The sequence below is a fragment of the Salvia miltiorrhiza genome, chromosome 8 (genome assembly GCF_028751815.1).
Source record: "Salvia miltiorrhiza cultivar Shanhuang (shh) chromosome 8, IMPLAD_Smil_shh, whole genome shotgun sequence".
NCBI lineage: Eukaryota > Viridiplantae > Streptophyta > Magnoliopsida > Lamiales > Lamiaceae > Salvia > Salvia miltiorrhiza.
The window spans coordinates 41,694,486-41,720,465 of record NC_080394.1 but is presented as its reverse complement, the minus strand read 5'-3'; the positions used below and the strand labels follow the sequence as shown (position 1 = coordinate 41,720,465).

Genomic DNA, 25,980 nt, shown 5'->3' with positions numbered 1-25,980 from the left:
TATCAATGTCCACAATCAAGTGTTCAGAGTTAAGGTTTAAAATGCAACAACAAGTTGATACCACTCAATCCGATCAGACCCAATTCTCCGCTAGGGGTGAATTTCCTAATGCAATTTCCTTTATAATCATATCTCATTCCTTTTTCACCTTCTTTCATCTTTTTTTTTTTTTTGGGGTCAAGTTATTTTCGCTCTTAATAGATAGGCCATATTTCACGAGATTGATATTTTTGGAGGTGGTCCAAAACATTCTCGTGTGGTTTCCCATGCTCATAATGATGTCATCAGAGGAGCAGAGACCCAGAGCTATCAGAAACTCAACAACCAACCATACATTTCAACACAGAGAAAGATATTAGGATATTGCAATGAAAACACTCCCCCTAGCTTCTATCGAACAAATCACATCAAGAGTTGCTCATCAGGGTGTTGCATCCAAACATTAAACTAATTACACTTCATTGGGAACAAATCAATCATGAAAGACAAGGATAACAAACAACACAGACACAATCCAGAATCGCCAGTGAACCACCATCAATCATGCGATGTACACTTAAAAACAAACAAGAAAACAAGACAAGGGGACCATTCGCCCCAACACACGAAAGCCCAAGAACACAACAAGAAAAACACCCACAGGAATTACAAATACCAACAAACACCCCCCCCCACACTTAAAATCTGGCACTGTCCTCAGTGCAAACAAAAAGAGGGGTGAAAGAGGAAACTTCCCTAAATACCGATCCAGTGGTGAGTCTGTAGTGTCCCACGATGTCTGCCCAACTCTCATCCCTAGAACAGGCAGTCTCCAACGCAACAACCTGCACCAAACAACAGAAGCAACAAAACACAACACAAACAAAACGAAAGAAAAACGAAACAAGAAAAAGCAAGAAAACATGGGTTGCCTCCCATGCAGCGCTAGTTTTTAAGTCGCCAGCCCGACTAAGAGAAACCCTTAACCAAAATCCGATTGAAGCTCCAGCTGCCTTAGCGCCCTTCTAAACACATCTTCTTGAATTGCAGCTGCGGGTCCTCCAAATGAGTCCTCCATACTCATATCCTGGAATGGCCCTCTATCCACACATCCAACGGAATTGAGTGACTCAACCTCATCAAGCTTCTCTTCCAATAGAAAAGCACACAGAAGGCCTTGCTCTTTATCATCTTCCTCTTGCAGCTTTTCCAGCAATTCCTGCTCAATGTCAGCCTCATCCTGCAGGTTAGCAAGGAATTCCTCCACGATCTCGTCCTCCTCCTGCAGCTGATTAAGGAATTCCTACACAATATAGTTCTCATCCAAAGCATCAAATGCTTCAACATAAGAGCAGGTTTGAATTAAGCGAGTGGGGGTAGTAGGTTTTTGATCAAAAACAGAGAATGTTACCGCTCTACCTGCCCCTACCATACTTACAGTTCCCGTACCCACATCGATGCGAGTATGGGTGGTAGCCATAAAGGGTCGGCCAAGTAGCACGAGATGCCCATTCTCGCCTCTAATCCCTTTTCTCTCATCAAGTACAACAAAATCAGCTAAAACACTAATCCCCCTCACAACCACCTCAACATCCATGACAAGGCCTCGTGGGCTGCTAATGGAGCCGTCAGCTAGCTCTATCTTAACATTCGTGCATTTCAGCTCTTTATTTCCCAATTTCTTAAAAATATCAAACGGCATCAAATTGACTGCCGCGCCCAAATCAAGCATTCCTAAAGCCTTTTCAACCCCACCTAAGCTAATATCAAAAATAAAACTACCTGGATCTTCTTGCTTGGGTGGTGGTTGTTCTGGTGCAACAGTGACAGGTGGCAGTGGCTCACTGGGGCATTGGGTAGCCTTGATTGCTTGCACGGCTTTGCTTCTCCATTTCCCCGTGGTTATTGGGACATTCTCCTTGATTACCGCCACGGCATGAGCTTGCTGCGGCTGTTGGTCCTGGTTTGGGAACTTCCCAGTTGGCTGTTCTTGCTGCAGCTGATTCAAGGCTCCTGTTAGTTACCCAACTGTAGTCTCGAGGCGCTTGATGGTGGCACTCTGAGCCTCCATCGCCTGTTTGCTAGCTTGCATTAAAGCTTGCATCTGATCTTCAAATAAGGGGTCTGGAGGTTGGTGTTGCTGAGGTGGGTAGAGTTGCTGCGGTGTTTGCTGTTGCTGATATGGTTGAGGGTAATGTTGCTGCTGAGGGAATGAGGGCTGTTGTTGAGATGGGTAGAGCTGCTGCTGGTTCTGATACCCCATTTGCTGTGAAGGTCGAGGGAACTGATTGCCTTGGTTTGATCCCGACCCTTGGTCAGGAGCTTGGTTCCTCCATCCTGAATTCTGCTCATTTCTCCAACCCGAATTGGAGCCTTGTTGCCCTTGATTAAAGCTGGGCCTCTGTTCAAATTGAGGCCTCCCCGGATAGCCCTGAGCAGCATAGACTTCTGCTTGTCCTTCAGGTGGGAATTCGCCCATTCAATGGCACGCGTTAATTCCATGGCCAAATTTGCCACATATGCCACAACCTTCTGCTGATGGTGCGCGAACGGGTGGAGCCTCAACCTGGTTCATCGTGAGGTGTTGTACTTGCCTCATCAGGTCCGCTACCTGCTTCTGAAGCACATTGTTTGGAGCTACTGCATTGGTTTCAACCCTCCTTCCTCTAACTGATTTCTGTTGAGAACTCGCGGCAAGTGTTTCGAAGATCTCCTTGAGCTCATCAGCTGTCTTCCGGGCAATGTTGCCCCCTGCTGTACTGTCCGCCATAAACTGTGCCGTCTGAATCAATCCGTCATAGAAGAACTGCATCAACATGACGGGTGCTAACTGGTGTTGCGGGCACTGGCGGAAGAGCTCTTGGAATCTCTCCCAAGCTTCGTGGAGAGGCTCGTCGGCTCCTTGCATGAAGTTCATTATTTGAGTCCTAATCTCCTGTGTCTTGTGATTAGGGTAAAATTTGAGCATGAACTTCTCACATGCCTCGCTCCACGTGGTTATGGAGTTTGGCGGCAGGGACAGCAACCACGTCCTCGCCCGGTCTTTGAGTGCATAGGGTAAGCACTTGAGTCTCAACTGATCCTCGGTGAGCTGCAACAGTGGGAAGGTCTGTACTTACGTGCAGAAGTCCCAGATGAATTGTAGAGCATCCTCACTCGGCATCCCATAAAAGAGCGGCAGCAGGCTTGAGTCGTTCGGCTTCAGATTATAATTCCGGACTGCCGTGGGAAGCACTATCGCCGACGTGCTAGTGTTCCCGATAACAGGCCTGGAAAAATCCCCCATATACTGTACATTCTGCTCCGCCATGACTTCTTGGTCGAAACTGGGATAATCCTCTTCACAATCTTCCTCTGGATACTGCGATTCCACAAAGTTTCTCGAACTGGACTCGGACTCCTCCTCCAAGCTAGAAAGGACCTCACGAGGTCGATGAATGTTGTCAAAGTAAGGTACTAGCTTTCTCTTCAAGCTGCGGCGACCTTGCATACACAACACTAGCAAACCAAATCAAACGCACCGGAGGGAGAAAATAACAAAGTCAAAAGAAAGGAACAAAATAAACACTGAAAACAAATGCAACACAATCAAATGCCTAAAGCCTTCCCCGGCAACGGCGCCAAAATTTGACTCATCCAAAAACACCTAACGGATGGACTCGAATTTATACGAGGTCGTCCTAGGGCGGTAAGGTGACTCAAGTCATCTCACAAGGAAGGCTTAGCAGGGCTTTAACTGTGCTACTCACAAGAAACAGAAATAAAACCTAAACACTCTAATCGGGTATATTGGGTCTGACACTCTCTCTTTAAATCTAGGCGTAATTAAATAAAGCTTGTAAATTATCTAATGCAGAATCAACAGAAAGCATATAAATCTATCTAGGCGAAAGATAGGAAGCAGATTAAGAACGCAGGAAAGCCAATAACCTAGGGTTCTAAACTAGCAATCAAGAAAGCAATAATAAATCAACAATCATAAACACTAATTATTTAGGCGAGATAAACGAACAAGCAAATCATCAAATGAAATCGAAGCAACATTAATTTATGCAAAGGAAGTAAACTAGGATTCAATCAAGATAGAAAACATAATAGTATTCTTACAGCGAGTATGATCCAAATCTGCAATCTAATGTAATGAAACTATCATCACCTTCAATCCACAAGCCAAGAGGTGTTTTATGATGCTTTAACTACTCTAAAACTAAGGGAAAGCAAGGGAAAATCGCCTGGAGGCTGCTAGGGTCGAGAATGTCTTCCAAAACCCTAAAAATCGGCTTTTAAATGAAGAAAAACGTAACTGCCGACTTCCAGCGACGGCGGCCGCCGTGGGACGGCGGCCGCCGTGACACGGCGGCGCCGTGAGCGCCCTTCGCAGTTTCACTCCAAGAAAAGCACGGCCCGCGCCGTGGGGCCGCGGCCACCATCTCGACGGCGGCCGCCGTGAGCTTTGCCTCTGAAACCGCTCCAAATGATGCCAAAACGCACGGTAACTCCCGATTCCTGCATACGACAGTAACACCACCAAATAACATCGAGCAAGTGAATGATAGAGCAATAATACACGAAGCATGCTCGAATGCACAACAAAAAGACTCACTAATTCATCACAAAATAGGGTTAAACAGTGGTGGAGTCTCACACTCTGCACGATCCTCACTAAGGGTCAGATCTGAAGTCGGGCTGGAGACTCTAACTCTAGCGCTTGGTGGGAGGCAACCCACTGTTGGTTTGTTTTTAGTTTTTATTTTTCTTTGTTTTCTGTTGTTGTTTTGTGTCTTTCCTAAGTTTTGGTTGCTTTGCGGATACTTTGATGCTTGGTGTGCATGTCTTGTTTTCAGCGCTGCAATTCTCAATATGTCGCCAGCACTGCTGCCACCACCGATGCACTTCTCCGCGCTGCACTTCTCCGCGCTGCTCTGCCAGCGCTACCCTGATTCAGCGTAGCCACTTTATACTCTGCATTGACCACAAACTCGACTCTTCACCGCCTCTCACGATGCTTCAGTTTTCCATGCCCATAATCAGGGACGTTTTCTACTCTATTCTTATTTCTTTTGTGCCCTGAGGACATGGCATGCTTTAAGTGTGGGGGGTGTTTTATTGTGTTTATGCTTTCAATTGGGCAAGATTAGTCTTTCTATGCTTAGTTTTTGGTCTCGAATCTTGCTAATTTTTATGAATTTGTGGAAGAGAATAAGGTTTTCGATGAGAATTTCGGGTTTGTGTTCGTTTGGTGGTTATTCTTGTTTTACTCTTGATATATGTTTCTTGTTTATGCAAAGAATTTGAGTTTTGTTGCAACATGATTGTAAGTTAGTAAAACGTGATTTGTCCGATAGATGCTAGAAGGAGTGTTGTCATTGTGATTGCCTACGATCGTATTTTATCTGTGAAAATGTTGGACGAATTGCCAGCTCTGAAACATCTGGCCTGTTCTGAAATGTGATAGCTCTGAGTCTCTGCTCCTCTAGTTTAACTATGAGCATGGGAAACCACGTGAAAAGACTTTGGATTACATCCAAATGGTTTTTATTTCACGAATTATGGCTCAACTGTCGAAAATCTTAAGTACACAAAGTGTGAAAAATGGTGATATTGATTATAAAGGCGATCATATTAGAGAATTCACTTCTAGCGGAGAATTGGGTCTGATCGAATTACTTACATTACTCTTTTGTTGCTTCTTAAACTTTGAGTTACTTGCATGATCGAGAGATGTGTGTTGATTGTAAAATTTTGAATTGACTTTGTGAATGTTTGGATTGGAAATTAGCATTGTTGAAATCAATCTCTTCCTAGGATTCATATGGATTTTGCTTGAGGACAAGCAAAAGGCTAAGTGTGGGGGGGTTGATTTATGCTTAATTGTTCTAAATTTTGGGGTTTTCATGAGCTTTATTTTAAGATAATCTTCTGGAAATTGGTGCGTTTTATGGTGTATTTTATGTTTTGCAGGAGATTTAGGTTTTCGAGGTGAAGAGTGCAAATTTTGGAGAGTTTGGGCTAAGAATTAAGTTTTTGTGCATACTCTGGCATGTCAGAGAAGTGAAGCCCCGCATGCCAGAGCAGCGAAATGGGAAGCCAGAGAAATGCTCCAGAGCCAGAGCAGCGGGACCAATCTCCAGAGCAGAGGAATCAACGGTCAGACCAGAGGAATCAACGATTAGACCAGAGAAGTCAAAAGTCAGAGCAGAGGAGAAAAGTCATCGCAGCGAAGTAAATCACCAGAGAAATCATTTGCCAGTGCAGCGAAGTCAATCTCCAGTGCAGCGAAGTCAATCTCCAGTGCAGAGGAATCAATCGCCAGAGGAACCAAATGCCTGAGCGGAAGTCGTTTCTCTGGCGAAAGCCGCGATTTCCGCCAGAGTGGAGATTATTTCCAGAGCGCGCGTTACAGCTGGAGAGTTGCCTTATCTTGCACGATTCTATTGCCTTTAGAATTCTACTTTGCATGGCAACTTCCATGGTGATCCGTAGGGATTCGAAGTCTATAAATAGGGCCATACTTTTCATTGTAAAATACAATCCCTTGCCCTAATTTTTGGACGCCTTTGAGATCTGTTGGCATCCGAAGCTTAGGATTTACTTGCTTTCTTAGTGCTTTCATAGTTTCGAGTTTTCATTGTTCTAGTTAGTTTTCGATTTCGGTTTGTTTAGTTTCTTGGATTGTGATTGAGTGACACAATTACACGTTCAAGACGTTTACGGTATTTCGTATTTCAATTCAATTTATTTTGTTTAATCATGTTTACGTTTTTCGTTTATGTTTATGCTTTCGTTTTAATTATGCAATTTAAATTATGCACTTTAGTTTCACGCCTAGATTAGTTGGTTTTTAATTACAAGTATTTAATTTCTTAAGTTAGGTTTAATTTGAGTTGTTTAAATTCTTGCCTAGGTTAAGTTTAAATTCAAGTCAAGTTTAATTTAAGTTTAAGTTTAGGTTTAAGTTTCAGTTTTTAAAATCAAACTCTTTATTGCTTTCTTTACTGTTTTTCCTACGATATAATTAAAAGCCCTTAAAGATCTTCCTTGAGAGACGACTTTGGGTTAGCTTATCACTACTAGAGTGTCCTTGTCCTATTGCAAGTCAATCTAGAGGTGTTTAGGTTGAGTCAATGGTGTTTCGCCTTGTGCCCAAATTATTACTTGTGGCCAGAACTCCCTACTTAACTAGTGATCAATTAATTAACCAAATTGTTACAACCTTATTGGAATCAAACCTAGTGTATCGGGAATATGCTCGTATAATGGTTATGCCCAAATTAGACCTCTCGAGTTAAGTGTTCATACTTAGATCATCTTGCCCAAATCAGAATATAAAACTAGATAGACATAAAGTAAATAACAAAGGCAAAAGACATGATTAAAGGCAATATGAAAATGCTTAAAGCAAATAACGAGTACTTATGGCCAAAAGTGCCATGCGAAACATATGCTAGACAACCTAGATCTATGCCCACAGCCTGGGCAAGCTTGAACTTCACGATGAAAATAAACTGCACAACAGATCGGTTTTTCAGCACCCTTGGCTTCAAAAGCTCTTCGGGTATTTATAGGTGCGATTAGGGCAACAGAAGGCCCAGCCGATGGTGTTGCGGCCGGATCCATGCAAGGCATGGAGATGCTATCCATTTTCAGACCTAGTATCTTGAAGATTTGTTTCCTTCTGGATAAGGCGGTGGTTTAGCCTCATCGGTCTCTTTTGGATACCTACCGTCTTCGGCCCATATCAAGCTCCTACTTTGCAGTCCTGCTTCGCCCGTCTGTTGTGCTTCTGACTTCTTCCCTTGCTTTCCTCCTCTTGCCTGTCAGCTCTCGTGCGGTACTTATTGGCATAAGGGATGGTTTGCCTCTGAATCTCCATTGCTTCTGGCGCATACCTCTTTCACGAAAGATGACAGCAGTTTTGACCCCTGGAGCACCTCATGCCCACAACCTGGTCCTGCCACAGAACTACGCCCTCCCAAGCAACCAAACAACACAAACTAAAGGAAAAAGACTCTATCTAGACCTAAAACAAACATAAAAACAGAGCACAAACTTGGGCTCATCAATGATAACCCCCCGAAAATTGCTGAGCCACCAATTGTGAATCAGTTCTGATGATGACACATTCAGCCCCCAGCTCTGACAAAATGTGCGCTGCTCTGACCACGGCCTCATATTCGGCCTCATTATTGGACATCTTGCAAGTGAACTTTATAGCGAACTAGTATACCTCTGAACTTGGAGAGACAACATACACCCCGATCCCACATCCCTCTTTCGTGACTGATCCGTCCACGAAGGCTATCCAAAATTCTTGCACAGGACGGCGAGTGGTTTCTTAAATGAAATCTGCAAGGGCTAGGGCCTTGATAGCCATCCTTGGCTCATAATCCACGTCGTACTCCCCTAATTCCACGGCCCACTTCACCATTCGTCCTGACAGATCTGGCCGTCCTAACACTTGTCTGAAGGGTAAGGCAGTTCGCACCACCACACGATGTGATAAGAAGTAGGGTCTTAGCTTTCGAGCCGTGACCATGACTGCCAGAGCAGCCTTTTCGATCTCTGAGTAGTTTAATTCTAGCCCCTGAATCACCCGGCTGACAAAGTATATTGGTTTCTGATGGCTCTCCTCTTCTCTGATAAGGACAAAGCTGACTGATTCCTCTCCCACTGCTATGTACAAATAGAGTACCTCACCGGGAATTGGTTTGGTCAGAGTTGGGAGCTCTGTTAAGTATGCCTTAAGATCTTCAAATGCTAGTCTACACCCCGCGTCCCAATGAAATTTGGTCCCCTTCCTCAAAATCTTAAAAAAATGGCAAGCTCCTCTCTGCCGATCGTGAGATGAACCTACTCAGAGCAGTGATACGCCCGTTCAAGGTTTGCACTTCCTTGATTCCTCTGGGTGGTGTCATGTCCATTATGGCTTTAACCTTATCCGAATTGACTTCGATTCCTGCCGGAGTAACCTTGTATCCTAAGAATTTCCCTGTAGTAACCCTGAAGGTTCACTTCGCTGGGTTGAGCATAAGCCGATGATTTCTGATGACAGTGAAAACTTCCTCCAAGTCAAAGACATGATCCTCTGCTCTGACACTGCACACGAGCATATCATCCACGTACACTGATATCTTCTTTGAAAGTTGTTCTTTGAATATCTTTTCCATCATCCTCTGATACGTAGCTCCCGCATTTTTTAAGCCGAACGGCATGCTCCTCCAGCCGAAAACCCCGCAGCAGACGGCGAAGGCCATTTTAGCAATGTCCCCTTTGTGCATTTTAACTTGATGATATCCCTGGTAAGCATCCATCATGGATAATAGCGCACAGCCCGAAGTAGAGTCCACCAATTGGTCAATCCTCGGCAGAGGATAATGATCCTTGGGGCAGGCAGCATTCAAATTCCTATAATCCACGCACATGCGCCAAGTGTTCATCCTCTTCGCCACCATTACAGCATTTGAAATCCATTCTGGGTATTGCACTTCCTCGATATGACCCGCATCCAGTAGCCCCTGGACCTGCTCCCTGATTGCAGCATCTTTTTCAGCCCCAAAGTGTCTCGTTCTTTGCTTTACTGGTTTTACATTGGGATCGACATAGAGGCGATGCTCCGCCAACCCTCTGTCGATGCCCTTTAAATTGGCTGTGCTAAAGGCAAACACATCCGCGTTCCTCTGGAGGTAATTGATTAACTCTGTTTTGATTTGTTCACTCATGGATGACCCGATCTTTATCTGAAAACCCTCTCTTCTCGGGAATAACTCGATCATGTTACACACGTCGTTAGTGGTTATCAAGGTGGATTTCTCTGAATCTTCCCGAGTATTCGACAACTCTGTCAATTCTCGCCGCTCCTCTGCCAGGGCAGCGATATCACCGGTCTTCTATTTTTTCCTTGTATTCGGTCCCTCTGTTATCCTTTCCCTTTTTTGACCCGAGGAATGTGTGAGCATTCGGACATGGCATTTGTAACACCCCGAACTTTTCCTTATGTTGTGAGATAGTGTCTTAACACTATTGAGAGTACTGAGATGTCAGGATGCGAGATTATTTTTTTTATATAACCAGATAAGACAGATTGTCTTTTAAATAGAGATATGAGTGGACAAACCAATGATAGAGTTAGAGTGAAGAGATTTGAGAAATGAGTTGAGATAGAGATGCTGATTGAATTGAGTTGAGATTTTATTTTATTTCCGACTACCGGGAATAGAATTATCAGATACCGAGTTATCAGAGATTGGTTGTCCTATTAAGAAAATAGGAATAATGAGTTGGAAATAGAGTCGAGAAAGAAAGAGTGAGAATCCTTGATGAAAAGAGTCGGTCTGAGAGACGTTGAGTCGTCCGTGTTTTGCCGATTGCTTTGAAGCGATGATATGTGAATTTACGTGACTGATTGATTATGTGATTTTCGTTACGAGTGCTTTTATGAGCAAGTTATTATGATTTTTATTTGAGGACTTTAGCACTTGGAATTTTAATTAAGTTTCCAAAGCAAGTGCGGTTTATTTTTACCGAGAAATCAAAGAATGCCGGTTTATGGAAATTTTTCCTAGCATAATATTTTTAAATTATTTTTCCTATGATGAGGAATATTATAATTGAGTGAGTGCACTAATATTAGTGCTATAATTATTTTATTTTGGGCACATGAATAATTATGCTATGGTATTTTATTAATGAGTAACATTTCCATGATTATTAATATCATTATTCAATTACTACTCTCACACATGATTATTTTAATCCTTTGAGCATGTGCCTAAATACCCATTTGCCAAGTGGATTAATTGAGAGTGTAGAGATTAGAGAAAGAGATCAAGGCATTTAATGCCAAATATTCTTTAAAGATTTCAAATCTTCACAAAGATCATTCATATCAATTCCAATCTTGCAAAATATTTCTCTCTCCCTTTGTCAGAGGAATCCATGATATAAGATATCCCGAACACTGGCGCGAAGGCCATTATGAAACCCCAACTGAAATACCTCCGTGCGCTGGGAAATAACCCAGGGCACGGATTCAAACGCAGAGATATAATAATGGAGATTTCCTCACAGATTCGGATTCAAATTCGGCAGAGAGAACATATTACCCGATAAATCAACCATGAAAATCCAAAACAAGGAAAAATAGAGCACCAATCAAGAGATCGTTAGTAAAACACGTTAGATTCGTTAGAAAAATAGAGATCATGCGAGAAAACACAATATTCGCACACAATTATCCTGACAGCATGGAAAATAACCATAAATCAACACCCAACTTTCGATCTCACCCATTTTTCCAACATGCGCATGCGAGAAAAACAAAAAAACCACGAATCTTATGAATTTGCAAAAAGATCGGAGCAAAAAGTGGATCTATCGCCCCAAATCTACTTGGGTATTCGAAATAAGGGATCAATCGGGGCCTGCGCACGCAAATCCGCTCGCAATTGCAGATCTGCATGCGCAGGTGGTTGGAACTCACGCCTTAACTCATTATTCCCACAGACGGCGCCAGCTGGTGAATCGTGATTGAACGGGTGATAATTTTATTGGTGAATTATAGTGAGATTATGAATTTTACCTAGTGTATGAACGTAAGGATCGAGAGAAAAGAGTTGAATTGTTGAGAACAAAAGTAAATCCGATGTAGTATTAAGAGAGAGAGCGTGTGTTTACAAGATACGGATGCATGGGTATTTATAGATTACATGCTAGGGGTAAAATATTAATTTTATCTCTGAAAACATGCTTCCCGCGTGATCGGGGGTATGGTAGTAATTTTGCCTGTACGCGGGCGATTCCTCTGCTCTGGCGCGTAGACAAATCATCCCTCTGCCTTTGGTGATTCCTCTGGCTAAACCGCATTCCTCTGGCAGAGTCCATTCCTCTGGCGGAACCCATTCCTCTGACCATAGTGATTCCTCTGTCCGAGTTCATTCCTCTGCTCTGCATATATTACTCCTCATCAGTTATCTGTATTAGTACCCGTATCCGGTATAGGATAATGACATCCCCTTAAGAAGCTCAAAAGGTTTATTGCGTTAAACCCTGCAGGTTTATTAAGTTCAGACGCAATAGTAAGGGTTGAGTGGTACTACTTAAGGATTACAAAGAGATTAATTAATATAAGCTGTTAGAGCTTTAATTAATTAATGGATGTCGGATATTTTAAATACGGAGGTCTAATAAGTCTAAATACAAGCCCGACTCATCATCGGTAATAAAGGGGTAAGTCAATATTGATTCTCTAGTGGAATGAATTAATATTTATGAATTAATTGTGATCTGGGCTGATCATAAGAATTTAATTCATTTGAGGCCCATCTTTATTCCTTGTATCTGATCCCTGGACTGGCCCAAAGTCTCCTGAGCCCAGTAGGAGTCGCCTACTACAGTTATTAAGGCCCTAGGTCTGTGTTTTGTCTTTAAATACTGATATCTGCTCTAAGAATAAGACACACAAAAATTAAGGTTTTAGAGAGCAGAGCAATAAGGAGGCGCCAACTGTAGGGGTCAAATTCTCTAGGAGTTCTCATAGTTCGTTGTCCATCCAACGTTGGGAACTGAGCCGGATACAGATCAGAAGATATGAGCTGGAGTCAGATTTTCGCAGGAAATCAAGTTCTGGCAGTCTCTGAAAAACAGCCATAACTTCCTCTACAGAACTCCGATTGAGGTGAAACAGACAGCCACGGAAAGAACTTTCGAAGACGAAGAAGTCGTATTTCTGCAAAAAATACGATTGGAAGTCGTTTGAGGGGTCAAACGGAGCGTTGAAGTTGGCTGACCTGTTTAGTGACGAATTGGGTCAGAACTGGAGTCTTTTGATTCAATTGTCAACAACCTCTGCGTTCAATTCACAAGTAATTGATTCTAACTCCAAGGTGCAGCACTTAAATTAATAGGAGCATACTAGGTTTAATTGATGTATGGTGAATTAAGATAATCCAAGAGACGATCATCGGACAAATCGAGTATTAATTAAATTTAATATTCATTCAAAATAAATAGCCAAGACAAAACTATTTATCCATTTATGCTACAATCTAAACCAGCAACTCGTCCATGATTACCTCGATTGTAAACTCAATTTATATCTCAACTTTGTTTGATTATATGATCTTCTGTGATCTACAACACACCATATAATTTATAGTATGAGATAAATTCGACTATAATAGGATTATGCAATAACAATATTTCAGATAGAAGAATCGCAGTGAACTAAGGAATCAATGTATACAAGCATAAAAGTCTTACTTTCAGTATAACAACCCTTCAGATAGGTAGATTGCTTATCAGTATTTTTTTAGGCCTTTGTCACTTTTGGACTAAGTCCTATTGTAATCTTTGTCTTTGGTTGATATCTATCATAAGATGGGTGTTAAAAAAAAAAAAACAAATTATTACCTTTTTGACAAAAAAATTCTGTCAAAAGTCCCACTGAATTCCGAAACTCCCAGACACCAACTGAAACCTCAAAAGAAACTGCACAACAGTATAAATGATGAAGACCTGAAAATATGTGTTGGCCAAGCGGTAAGGGGTTAATGCTTAAGGCCAAAGGTTCGAGTCCTCTGTGGCGCGACTTTTACATATCTTTATTTAATTTAATACTGTAATTTATATATAAAAAAAATTAATAACAAAAGTATGCGTCTAAGTTTAGCACCTGACATGTATTGTGATACAAAATACAGAATTCATATAAAACAAACTCAAAATTAAACATTGTGCATTACAATTACACCCTGTAATTGGGATTTGAGAACAAATTCTTCTTTTACAATAAAACATAAATTAGAAAAAAGAAAAAGAAGAAAGGAATTCCACTTCCAACTTCAAAAAAGAGCCTTACATTGGAAATCAGACTTTTTTTTTTCCCCTACAACATAGAGCAGAAGCAACTTGAATCTTGTCAAGCTATTCAACCATATTCTTCATTTTGTGTTATTCAACGCACGACAATTCAATCAGCTTGTATCATGTAACCAACACAATTTCCATCATTTCCATTGTCACTTAGCTTTGCTTTTTTACCTTATTAATTATAGGAATATGATTTTCACATTACTTTTTTATCAAAAGCCATACTATTCCTTTTAGGTGCAAATCTCATTGAGATCATCATGACTTAATTATAAGCTACTATGAAATCATGGGTTGTGAAGGAGAAAGGCTATGATGCAGGAGCTTAAACGCAGCACAATGAAACATCTGGACACAAAGTCTTGAAATTCAACAAGGCACATTGACGAATGGCAAGCTCAATATCTTGATTAAAATTCATGCCATTTTGAAACAACTCTCCAATTTAACACACATCGATACCATAATTCAAGAGAATAGAATCATTTGCTGCTAAATTATAAAAACAAGAAAAAGTTACAATCAAGATAGAACAAGAAACAAGTATAGAAATCTATTTTTTTTAGAAATAAGATTTAGAGGGTGTTTGGCAAAGCTTATTTTAAAGAGTTTATAAGCTCTTGGAACTTATAAGATGTTTCAAGAGCTTATAAGATATAGTTTTTAAGAGCTTATAAGTTGTCGTGTTTGGATAATTGATCTTATAAGTTAGAGAGAGAATTTTTTTCTAGAGAGAGAAAATCGAAGAGAAATGAACTTGAATTATATATGATGAAAATAATAAATTAGAGTTGAAAAATATTTATAAAATGATTATTGCATATGAGATTATAAAAAAATAAGTTAGAATTGAGGAACTTAGTTTTTGAAGAGATTATAAGCTCTTGAAGCTTATTTTGTAGCTTATAAATTGTTTAGCAGTTTATTTTACCAAACAGTTTGAAATAGCTTATAATCTCCTAAACAGCTTATAAGCTCAACCAAACACCCTCTTAATTGAGCAAACAAGGAAGAACTTTATTCTTCTGTCTCGATGAGAAGATTCCCAGCGAAGATGCTGCTTCTATGATGTCGATGATTCCCGGCAACAATGCTGCTTCTCTCGACGTAGTAGGAACAGTTTAATTCAATGTTGGATTGGGTCGGGTTGGGTCGGATCGGGTCACATTTTTTGGATTGCATAGGAACGGTGTGGACGAATGTATAGGACTAGGAGACCAGCTCTCATGTATTTTTGGCAAGAATCATATCAGCTCAAATTATTATGTATTTTTGTACTTTATTTCTAAAAAATTTCACCCAATAAATTTCATGATAGTGCAAAATATACATCCATAACTTAGGAGTGAAGCAAATCCTAGACTGTAGTATAAACTTGTTTCATGAATATTAAACCAATATCAGCCCTAATTAGCTCAAAATGAGACAAGTACTGAGCTCAATGCTAAACCAAACAAAAATCGATCTACTTCCATAGCAATACAAAAACGTCTGTAATTTTTATTGATACCGTTGATAGAATTGATGAGGCAAATGTATAATAACTTTACATCCTATATATTTCCACATATTTGAAAATCAGAGGCTCAGTTCAGCCTATAAATAGAAATGGGACTGGGTGATCATCTAGTGAATCTGTTTTGTGTGGTCCTCGATTTAGCACACTCTCCAAATATAGAAAATCGCCCACCTTTGTGCGGACGTGAAGGAGTGCCTTGTACACCCTGCAGATGAAACACAAGTTCACTTTTCATATTCACATATTAGTACCCCATAAATTTATCTCGTTTTTAAATCCAGATTTAGCCCACTTTTCCTTTCGACTGCCAGATAGTCGCATTGACAACCGATCGTGGCGAGAAAAGATGGAAACCAACCAGCCCGGGCTCGTTTTGCCAACTCTACCGAATAATAATAATGATGTGCTATGCGACTATGGGTACGGGAATAATGGGCTCAGTCTAGATTAAAAATCAAAACAAATGATTGGGTATAAATTTGGACTGAAAAACAGAAGAGCCTACCTTTCTTCTTCCATGAGGTCTGCGGTTATTCCAACAGAACAAGCCGCTGCAACCGCCTGCCCCGGTACTAGATTCATATCCCCTGCAGAAGAATAAAGGAAATGAGAAGACAATGACAGGGAAGGAACAATTCTCTCACTTTACTTTTCTGGGTTTTAGAACAGATAAGAAACCTAAGCTCCATAACCTTGTTTCAGAAATTTGGAATTATTAAAACTGACTTACATATTATCTTTGGTGAAGTTATCTGGGAAGCTGGTATTATGCAGCAAGCTCGGAGATATGGGGTAATGACCGATCTTCTTAACTGTCTGATCCTTCTGATGCGCCATTCCATCATTACTTTTCAGTACTTTAATCTCATGATGCAACTCGTCTTCCCAGTGCTGCAAGGGCACATCCAGAGAATCCTTCGATTTCGGATGATCTATGCCATCCTGCGGCAACACTTGATTCCTTTCTGGTTTCAAATGGCTCAATGATCCAGTGGCGCCTTTGTCCATTGCCTGCAGCCATGCAGTCTCCAACCGTTGCTCATGGATGATGGATTCAATTCTCCGCAAAGGAAGATCTGACTTGCCATCTTCTGAGGTACTTACGTCTGCAGAGGAAGTTCTGACTTTCCAATTATCCAGCAGACTTACTTTAACCTCTACGTTGCTTCGTAAAACAACTTCAAATACATTAGTGATACTGCTAAGAAAACCTTCTGCTCTGCTCTTGATATTACTATCCTCAAACGCAATGTGAGCAATAAAACCACCTGCATAAACAAGCATGCACTTGAAATGACCATGCTATTATATATGGGGATTAAGATTATTCTCGTTCGACATGATATCCAGGAAATTATGTGAGAACGAGTGAGACATTCAAATGCCAAAGACAAATAAAGTAATGCATGATTCAACCAAAAGTTTAGTTTTCCGAGCCAGGTTATGATAGAGCCAAGGGTATCACAATTATAGCGAACAAGACGACAGGAATATTGATTGAAGAGAACAAAAATAATAAACAAAAGAGTTCCTCAAGTTTTCTCCTGACCAGCTAAACACCGATTTCCCAACTAAAATGTTCCACGCCACTCCTATGTACTTTATATATAATCAAATAATAAAATAAGATATCCCTACAAGTAATCAAATTATAATACCTATAATTAAGTAATAAATCAATCAAAAATCTTCTTTTTATCAGTTGGTATACATCCAAAAGGAAAGAATTTTAATTCTATCAATATCAAATTTTATTTCCCTTCTCCTGTACACTTGTAAAGGAAAGATTTTATTCCTGGCATTTTAAGTGTTATAGTGCACCTGAAGGAGGTTCTACTTCCATAATCCAATATGAATAGGCAGTCACACACAACCTCCAAATACAATGCATCGTCTTTTAAACTGTTGGCCTATAAAGCATAAGAAAGAAAGAACCAGAAATATCCTAGTTGTTTAGGGTGGAAATTTTACCTTTCATTTCTGACAAACAAACAAGCTTTCCATAAGAATGAAGTAGTTGCCTCAATGTCTTAGAATGGCATTTCTCAATACATTGGAGCCAGATATTAATTAACATCTTTGAATCCATGCATGTCACTGTCGTTTTACCAGTTGCGCAATCACCATTTGAGTCGGTCAGATTTTCACCATCAGTGAATTGGCGTTGATTGGGTTTGGCAATTAGTCTGACTGTTTTTTCGTTGCTCATTGTATTGCAGTGAGCAGCAACCATAAAGGGTGATGGAGAACCTGATTTTTCAAGTGCAAATTGTGCATCTGTGTTCTGCTTGGGGACTGTAGCTTCTCTAAGCATACTTATGTGCTCCTGGTCAGTTACCTTTGAACTCTGTCGTCGACTACTGGTGGACTGAGTTCGATCAGGAGAAGATAGAGAACCTAATTGTAATAGGGTTGCCGTGAACCAGGTTGATCGTTCAGTTGAAACTCTGAGATGCTTTTCTGCCTCAGATAGTAGAGTTAAAGCATGCTTAAGTCTGTCCAATTCCCTTTCAGTCACTGAAAAATCAACCATCAATGGTTTTAGAAATTATGGGAACATCTAAGACTCCAGTACTGGATAAGTAAAGTATTTAATGCTTCAAAAATTCAGATGTAGGAAAAGCTTTAAAAATCTTATTCATTTTCTATTAATTGAATCTCAGGATCAAACATGAAGGATCAGAGAGCATTTGATTAATATAAAAAGTACAAAAAGTAACATCACATATTGAAACCATTTGCTGGTTCAATTGCAGCAGATGTAATACGCAGAGGGGTCAGCATGTTAAAAGAACAGCACCAAAGGCATTTATAGGCTATGCAATAACAACTAGAATTGCATTTGCACCTCGTGAGTTGCAGCATGATTATTGTAATTTTAATTGTAATTATTATATGAAGTGGATCTCCTCCGTACCACGAAAGTACATTAGATTTAAATATTGGACTAAATTTGAACAATATTAACCCCCGTGCCATTTCTATCATTTTTCACTAATTGCAAGTAAATAATTTCAGTTTTATATGTTGATAAGTACTGCAAAGCATGTTATATAAAGAGAACAGTGTTGATATCAATATTTGCCAGCACTAATCTTGTATTTAAACCAAAATTACTTTAGCAGCTAATATGCTAGGGAAAATATAAGGGTGCACTCAAGCATTTTCGCCAAAATTAGATATTTGTTTGCCAAATCTCCAGCACATAAAATTACATGAGCTTCACGTCTTCGGAATGATATACATAGAAAAAATCATATAATTAAGATATATCTACAAACAATTCCGATGTGGAACACACAGCCCAATGAGATATTCAATTGATAACAACAAATCTCAATTTGTCTACTAAAAATTGTGCTGATTAAGTTGACAATCAAAGTAATTTAGCATGAAAACTTCCATGTGTGTACACCAGAATGAAAATAATGGTTTTTGCAAACCCAAATAAAAGATGAAAAGAACCTTTCTGTGTAGTATGTGCGAGAATAGGCAAATTGCAGCGCAATGCTACCAAATGAAGGTACGCTAAACAGAGTAAAAGAGAAGAACTTACAGGTTCTCCCACCACAGAACGGATAGTTGTGCTTTGCATCAGCATTTGAATAAGTCCCAGCAATAATATCCACAATAAGTGTCACCAACTGAGATATTAAAACTAATGGATCAACACCCGAATCCATCAATTCCCTGGCTCTTCTAACTGTCTCTGTAGCATTTGATGACATTGCTAACTCCAGAAGGTCCAGTAATTTATCCTCAGAGACAACCCCCATCTGCATAAGAAACATCAGATGACAATTTAACATAATTCAATAGACTATTTAACTTGATTTGAAGTTATGGAAATCAAATGATCTGTTGATATCAACATTTGTATTTACTTTTTTGTTAAAATACATACAAACTCTTATTTAAGCAAGAGCAAGATTTCCCTTTTTTTTATATATATATACTGAAAACGGGGGGAAAAAATACAAAAAGAGTTCTTCATCTCTTCATCTGAATGCAAATCAGGAAGAAAAAAGGACTATCCAGAATCAAAAGGCAGGATAACAAAGATTTAACTATAGATTTAAATATAGGTTTTCTTAACTCACAAGCTCATTCACCAGGGACTTAGTGATTCGTTTCCCAAACAAACTCAACTGGTCCAGCATGGTTTCTGCATCTCGTAGTGAACCATCTGCATTTGAAGCAATCAACTCTAACGCATTTGGATCAACATCTAAATTCTCATCAGTTGAAAGCTTCTTCAGGCGCGTAACAATATCACCATTGCTAATTTTGTTGAAAATGTGCTTCTGGCACCGAGTCAATATAGTGCGTGGTACATTGTCAACGTCAGTTGTAATGAGTATGAAAACAATACGGGGCAAAGGTTTTTCAAGGAGTCGAAGAAATGCCAGCCATGTTCTTGAGGGCAGTAAATGACACTGGTCAATGACAAAAATTTTGTAATGTGGAAGTGCCGAGGGATGAACCACTGATATGTTTCTTAACAGAGTTTTCAGTTGGTCAGTTCCCTTCTTATTGGAGCCATTAATTTCTTCAAGATACCTGCTCTTTCCAGACATGAAATCAGCACATTCCCTGCAGATCCCACAGGGTTTACTCTCTTCAGTGGCAATGCAATTCAAAGCAGCAGCAAAGATTCTAGCAGCTGAAGTTTTTCCAATTCCACGAGCACCTTGGAATAGATAAACAGGAGCAATCCGCCCTCTTGTAACCGCACTCATAAGAGATTGAACAACTATATTTTGGCCAATTAATTCGTCAAAAAACATTGGCCTATATTTGTGGCTCAGGCTTCGAATATTCTCAGGAGAACCTTCTTCACGTGCTTCCTCATTCAACGCTACTAACTCAAGCCCTTCCTGACTTCTACAACTTGCAGACCACCTCCTGCCATCCAACCGGCTCAAGGCCTCTAAATCAAGCTCTGCAAAATTTGTTGAGAGCTCATCATCACTGTTCCCACTTCTCATGGATAATCTTCCGAGGCCATCAGCACCATTGTCAAGAAGAGGAATGAGGCTTTGACCTGCTGTCTTGGAGCAGAGTCTCCTCTTGTTGGAAGCCAAAGATAAGCGATGATGTCTTCCGTGGGGCATGGTCTGATTTCCACAAAATAAGCTGCTTCCTTTTCTTCTAAGAGCGTCAGAAAGAGATGGAGAACAAGAACTTCCATATCTAGACTTTGGTGTCGACCTTCTAGACCAGTAACAAGGAATTCCACAACCCTGACGTCCAGGCAGATCCAACTGATCATCCACCTCATCATCAGCACCATTCAATGACCCAGTGGTGGCATCCCAAGACTCAACTGTACTTGGGTTCCTAATGGCATATCTATTATAAGAGCTCGTTGACAATGCTTGCGTGCTATATGAAACGGAATCATCCTCCTTCCTATGCATCCTCAACAACTTTGTGGGTGAATAAGACCAACCCTTATTCTTGAGCCTAGCAAGCAAAGGTGATATTGCAGAATCTCTACCTAAATCCTCAGAATTGCAATAATCATCATTATCATCAGACTGATCTACCAAGTTCGCCAAATCGTCCCTCCTCATTCTCACACCAGGGGAACAGTCTGCTACATTCTTAGCATATCTACTCAATATCATCCTCATTTGCAATTTTTCCTTTTGATGCCTAGAACTAGCACTAGAATAATTGTTCCTCTTCGATTTCTTCTTAATAGTACGCCTAATAGATGGCGTGAAGTTAGAATCTTTACATTTGGACATCAACGACCCATACCTATCACTCATATAACCATCACTTTTCGAATCATTCCCACCAACATTGATGCTATCAGTCTCAATACTCCCCTCCCGAGTAGAGGACGACCCCTCATCCTTAGCATTCTCACAATCATCTTCACCAATCTGCCTACTCCTCTCACTCTCAGATTTCTGATTTCTCCAGTTATACAAATACACCCTCCTCCTATCCTGTTTCGCTTTCGAAACGACTCTACCACTAGCATCATTACTATTACTATTATTATTAATAAGATTGCCACTAACATAGCTATTACTACTCCCAACTAGCAACGGTGGCTGCAAAATGTGTTGAGAGGAAGAAGCAATGGTATTACCATTCTTATAGTGAAGCTTGGTGAGGGATCTCGCAGAACCAAGCGGCGGCGACCGCCAAGATGAGGAGGTTCCGGGGTCTCTTAGCACCCTCGCCGCCTTTCTGATTTGCGTGAGCTCCTTCTTTAAATGCAGGTTGCTCGGCCGGTGATCAATCCCGCCACCGTCACGCACTTCAACTGACATACTGAGTCCAACACCGCCACCGCCGCCGCCGCCGGACTAAATCAGGAAAGAAGAAAGAAGTGCATACACGATATGATTCATTCCCACATTTTTGTTTTGAAATGCAGATCTGTAGATCTTAATAGCCTTTCTTTAATGAGCACTTCTGCTCAACCTAACATAAATAATGGATTTGAAGGCAATAATTACTGCTCAATTATTTCCATGGTTTAAGACGCAGAGCAAATAATTGAAATGGGGAAAAATCCTTTTTCCCTCCCTCGCAATATTTATGCTGTAATGAGTTGTGGGAGATTTCCTTTTTTGACTCTCGGTCTTTAGGGCTTGTTTGTTTTTGCTTTTTTTAAGTCCCCTTTTCCCACTTCACGAGTCTCGACCATGCAAAATGGAAATTCATTTTATATTTTTAATATTCGTTTTCTATTTTTTTCTTCTTCAAATTAGTACATCCTCTATCCCACTACAAATGTCTCATTACTTTTCAACACAAAGATTAATAAATGTGTAATTAGTAGAAAAAATAAGTTGGTGAAGAGATAAAAATATATTGAAATTTATAAAAATAGGTATAAAGATAAGAGTAAGTAGTGGGCTCATTAGTTAATTAATCTTTGTGGTAATATACTCCCTCCGTCCATGAAAGAACTTCCTAGGAGGGAGTGGCACGGGTTTTAAGAAAAAATATTGTTGAGTGTATTGAGAGTGGATAAAAGGTAGTTGAGTGTATTGGGAGTGGTGAAAATGTGTTATAATTAATATTGAGAGTTGTGAAAAGTGAAAAGTAAGAGGATTATAAGTGGTGGGGTATAGTCCAAAAATAGGTAGGAAGTTCTTTTGTGGACGTCCCAAAAAGGAAAGATAAGAAGTTCTTTCGTGGACGGAGGGAGTATATTAGTAGCCTAAAATATAAAAACAATTTTCAAAAAAGCCACATCTATAAAACTATAGCAAAAGTAGTCATTTTGTAGGGAAAAGACAAGTATATCCTCAGTGGGGCCCACAAAATTCCTCTCTCTCATCTCCTCTCCTCTCCTCTCTCTCTCTCTCAATTTATTCTTGCTTTCAAAAATTTTTTGTTCCTCCAACTGCTGTGCTGACATCATAATATTAATCCAACTATTTTTTGCAGAAAACAAGAAAATAAAAAGGGGTCAATTGCTTCTCTCTCTACGGCGCGACTCAACTCGTTTCAGCCGTGGTCAGCTTTCTGCCAAGGAGAAGACTCGAGAGATGATGGACAGAGCCAAGGAGAGCGCCGACGACACTGTCGACTCTGTCAAGGAGAGAGCGTGGCAGATGAACGGAAAAACTAAGGAGAAGGCCTACGAGATGAGAGACGTCGTCGGCGACATGGCCGACAAGACGAAGCGGCAGGCGCACGAGGCCACGGAGTAGGTGAAGGGTGCGACAGACAAGACCAAGGAGCGTGCGCCAAAGAGACGACCAAGGGCGCCGCCGAGAAGGTGGCGGACGCGGCCAAGGGCGCTTGGGGGCGGCCAAGGATACCACGCAGTAGTTGTTCTCAACCACCTTCAAGCATCCATGTCGTGTGGGGGCAGTTCAAGACACGCAACCTATTAATTAAGTTGTCAGAAAATATGTTAGTTTGGATAGCAATATATTGTACTACATTACCTAAAATTTAATTAGAGCACAGACATGGCAATAACATTTATTTCTATTTTATTTTCATTACAATTCGTACATTCATTTATACTTCTAAATTTTGGTTGGTAAACTTTAGTTAAATACAAGTTTATTACCTGGTTATTACCTGGAATCAAAAGGCATACACTTGCATTATAGTATTTGAAAATCCAAAAAACTGTATTCGTAGAGAAAGAAATTTTGAAAATAAGATATGGAGTGCTAGAGTTTGAAAATATTATTGATTCTCGAAGGTGCAGCTTCATTTCTATTAAGGTATGTAATAAAGTTGAAAAAACGCATGTTCTTGAGTACACGAAAATGTACACGAATGAGCTTTATGCCTCAAATCTAATTTTTTAGTTGATTTGTTGTTAACATAATGCATAATTTAATATTTTGAAGTGAATATTGTAGGTATCAAATATTTATTTATGAATTACAGTAGGACACGAAATCTTAGGTCGACTGTTCTTGAGTACACGAAATGATACACGAAATATACACGAATTTACTTTCATGCCACAAACATAATTTTTTGATTTATTTATTGTTAATATACTGTATATTTTAATGTTGACCATATTTAGATTTTAGTTACAGTAGCACACGAAATTCCTAAGTTGAATGATCTTGAGCACACGAAGAAGTATACACATAACACTACACAAATGTATTTTTATGCCATAAACCTTGAATTTTGATTGATTTGTAGCTATTGTAATGCATAGTTTAATATTTCAAATTGTACACGAATCTATACATGACTAGAGTTTTTCAGTGCACGAGTCTTTACACAACTAAGGTTTTTCAGTGCACGAGTATGTACACGAAACTATACACGATATGAACACGGTTTATAATTTTTATACACGGTTAGCATTCTTTGTACACGATTTTCATTTTCAATATATTTATAAGTTGTGTAATTTCTTTCAACAGATGGCGTATCGACTTATCATTATACATCATGGCGGTCATTGGGATAGAGCCGAGTACATAGGCGGGGATTGTTTACCTCATTTTTTGTTGATATTTGCGGGTCTTGGGATGCACGTTTGAGCATGTTCTGTGCATATTTGTATTGTTGAATACTTGCTCAATGGAGTTGTGCTCGTTCTTGTCGGTTTTCAGGGTGTCGAGGTGTTTTTGGCGTTTCGTGAAGTTTTGACCGCATTTTGAAGACTTTCGGAGCCGGCCACTGCCGCCTCACGGCGGCCACCGCCTCACGCCGCCCGCCTGCATTCAATTTATCTCATGATGCGAATGAGGTAGGTGGCGGCGCCGTAGGGGGCGGCGGCCTCCCGCGTAAATCCGGCAGTTACGAATTTTGGGTATAAAAACCCATTTTTAGGGTTTTCTTCATCACTCTCGACCCAGCCAGCCCCCAGCTGCGTTTTTTACTATATTTTCTTAGAATTTTGGTAGGGAGAAACACATTAGAAACTCTCAGATTACGCTAGGTCGTCTTTTCCTTTAATCAATTGTAAGTTCTATCTATTGATTTACCGAATTCTACAAGCTTTCTTGGTTGTTCTTTTCTTAGATAATTAAACATGTTTTGATAATGATATTTAGTATTAATTTATGCTTTGTTAATCTTATCGCCTAGTTAGTATAGTTAGATCGTTGGTTGATTTGTTAGTGTAGTTCTCTGTTGAATTTGTGTTGCTTTTCGTTTACATGTTCTTTAGGATTAATGATGGCTAAAGCTTCCATAGGTTTGAATGCTTGTTTATTTCCCCTGCCTAGATAGTTGTTGCTTTATGATTTTGGATTTAATTATTGCTTTCTAAATTGTTAGATTAGAACCCTAGTTCTTTATGTTGTCTTATTGTTTCATTTGCCTGCTTCCTATCTCTTGCCTAGATAAATTTATATGCTTTATTTTAATTACGCATTAGCTAATCGAAAAGAGAGTGTCAGACCCAAACTTCTGATTAGAGTGTTTAGGTTTATTTCTTGTTTTCTGTGCGTAGCATGATCAGAGCCCTGTTTAGCCTTTCTTGAGAGACGGCTTGGGTTAGCTTATCACACTAGGATGACCTCGTACAATTGCGAGTCAATCCCTTAGGTGTTTTGGGTTAAGTCAAATTTTGGCGTCGTTGCCGGGGAAGGCTTTAGGCGTTTGATTGTGTTACATTTGTTTTTCATGTTTATTTTATTTCTTTCTTTTAACTCGGTTATTTTCTCCCTCCGGTGCGTTTGATTTATTTATTAGTGTTGTGTATGCAAGGTCGCAGAAGCTTGAAGAGAAAGCTAGCCCCTTACTACGACAACATTCATCGACCTAGTGAGGTATTGTTTAGCTTGGAGGAGGAGTCTGAGTTCAGCTCGAGAGAAGTTGTGGAAACAGTGACCTCACAAGCGAGTCAGTGAGGAGAAAGTTGAGTCCAACTCCACTCTGGAGGACTTTGAGGATTCAAGTTCTGTTAATCTAGAAAAGCCATTAGAGAACGGTGAAGATCGTGAATGAGAGGAAGAAGACGTACACTCCAATCTTGATCAAGAAGTTATGGCAGAAAGGAATGTGCAATACATGGGAGATTTTGTCCGACCTGTCATAGAGACCACAAACTCAGCTATTGTGCTCCCCACTGCAGTCAAGAATCACAACCTAAAGCCCAATGATTCAAATCTGCTTCCCCTCTTCTATGGGTTGCTGAAGTTCATCCGAGA

At 40.1% G+C, this 25,980-nt stretch overlaps 2 protein-coding genes and 1 long non-coding RNA gene across 4 annotated transcripts; 2 read left to right on the top strand and 1 right to left on the bottom strand.

The window, feature by feature from the left end:
* Positions 1 to 15,325: 15,325 nt before the first annotated feature.
* Positions 15,326 to 21,944, bottom strand: LOC130997090 (protein STICHEL-like). The gene is made up of 6 exons (XM_057922361.1): positions 19,465 to 21,944; positions 18,921 to 19,140; positions 17,336 to 17,881; positions 16,095 to 16,632; positions 15,870 to 15,951; positions 15,326 to 15,569 (listed from the first exon to the last, which is right to left on the bottom strand). Exons 1-6 carry the CDS (start codon positions 21,652 to 21,654, stop codon positions 15,468 to 15,470), a joined length of 3,678 nt encoding a protein of 1,225 aa, XP_057778344.1. The 5' UTR covers positions 21,655 to 21,944; the 3' UTR covers positions 15,326 to 15,467.
* On the top strand, positions 15,474 to 17,867 carry LOC130997091 (uncharacterized). 2 transcript variants are annotated; one of them, XR_009092954.1, is made up of 3 exons: positions 15,474 to 16,156; positions 16,254 to 16,460; positions 17,584 to 17,867. It is a non-coding gene; the product is annotated as an uncharacterized LOC130997091 (long non-coding RNA). The 2 variants fall into 2 exon arrangements; XR_009092953.1 differs by lacking the exon at positions 17,584 to 17,867 and having other exon boundaries at positions 15,564 to 16,156; positions 16,254 to 16,645.
* LOC130998486 (uncharacterized) lies at positions 21,790 to 23,049 on the top strand. Its single transcript, XM_057923903.1, has 2 exons — positions 21,790 to 21,832; positions 22,784 to 23,049. The coding sequence occupies exons 1-2, from the start codon at positions 21,790 to 21,792 to the stop codon at positions 23,047 to 23,049; spliced, it is 309 nt and encodes a 102-aa protein (XP_057779886.1).
* The last annotated feature ends 2,931 nt before the right edge of the window (positions 23,050 to 25,980 follow it).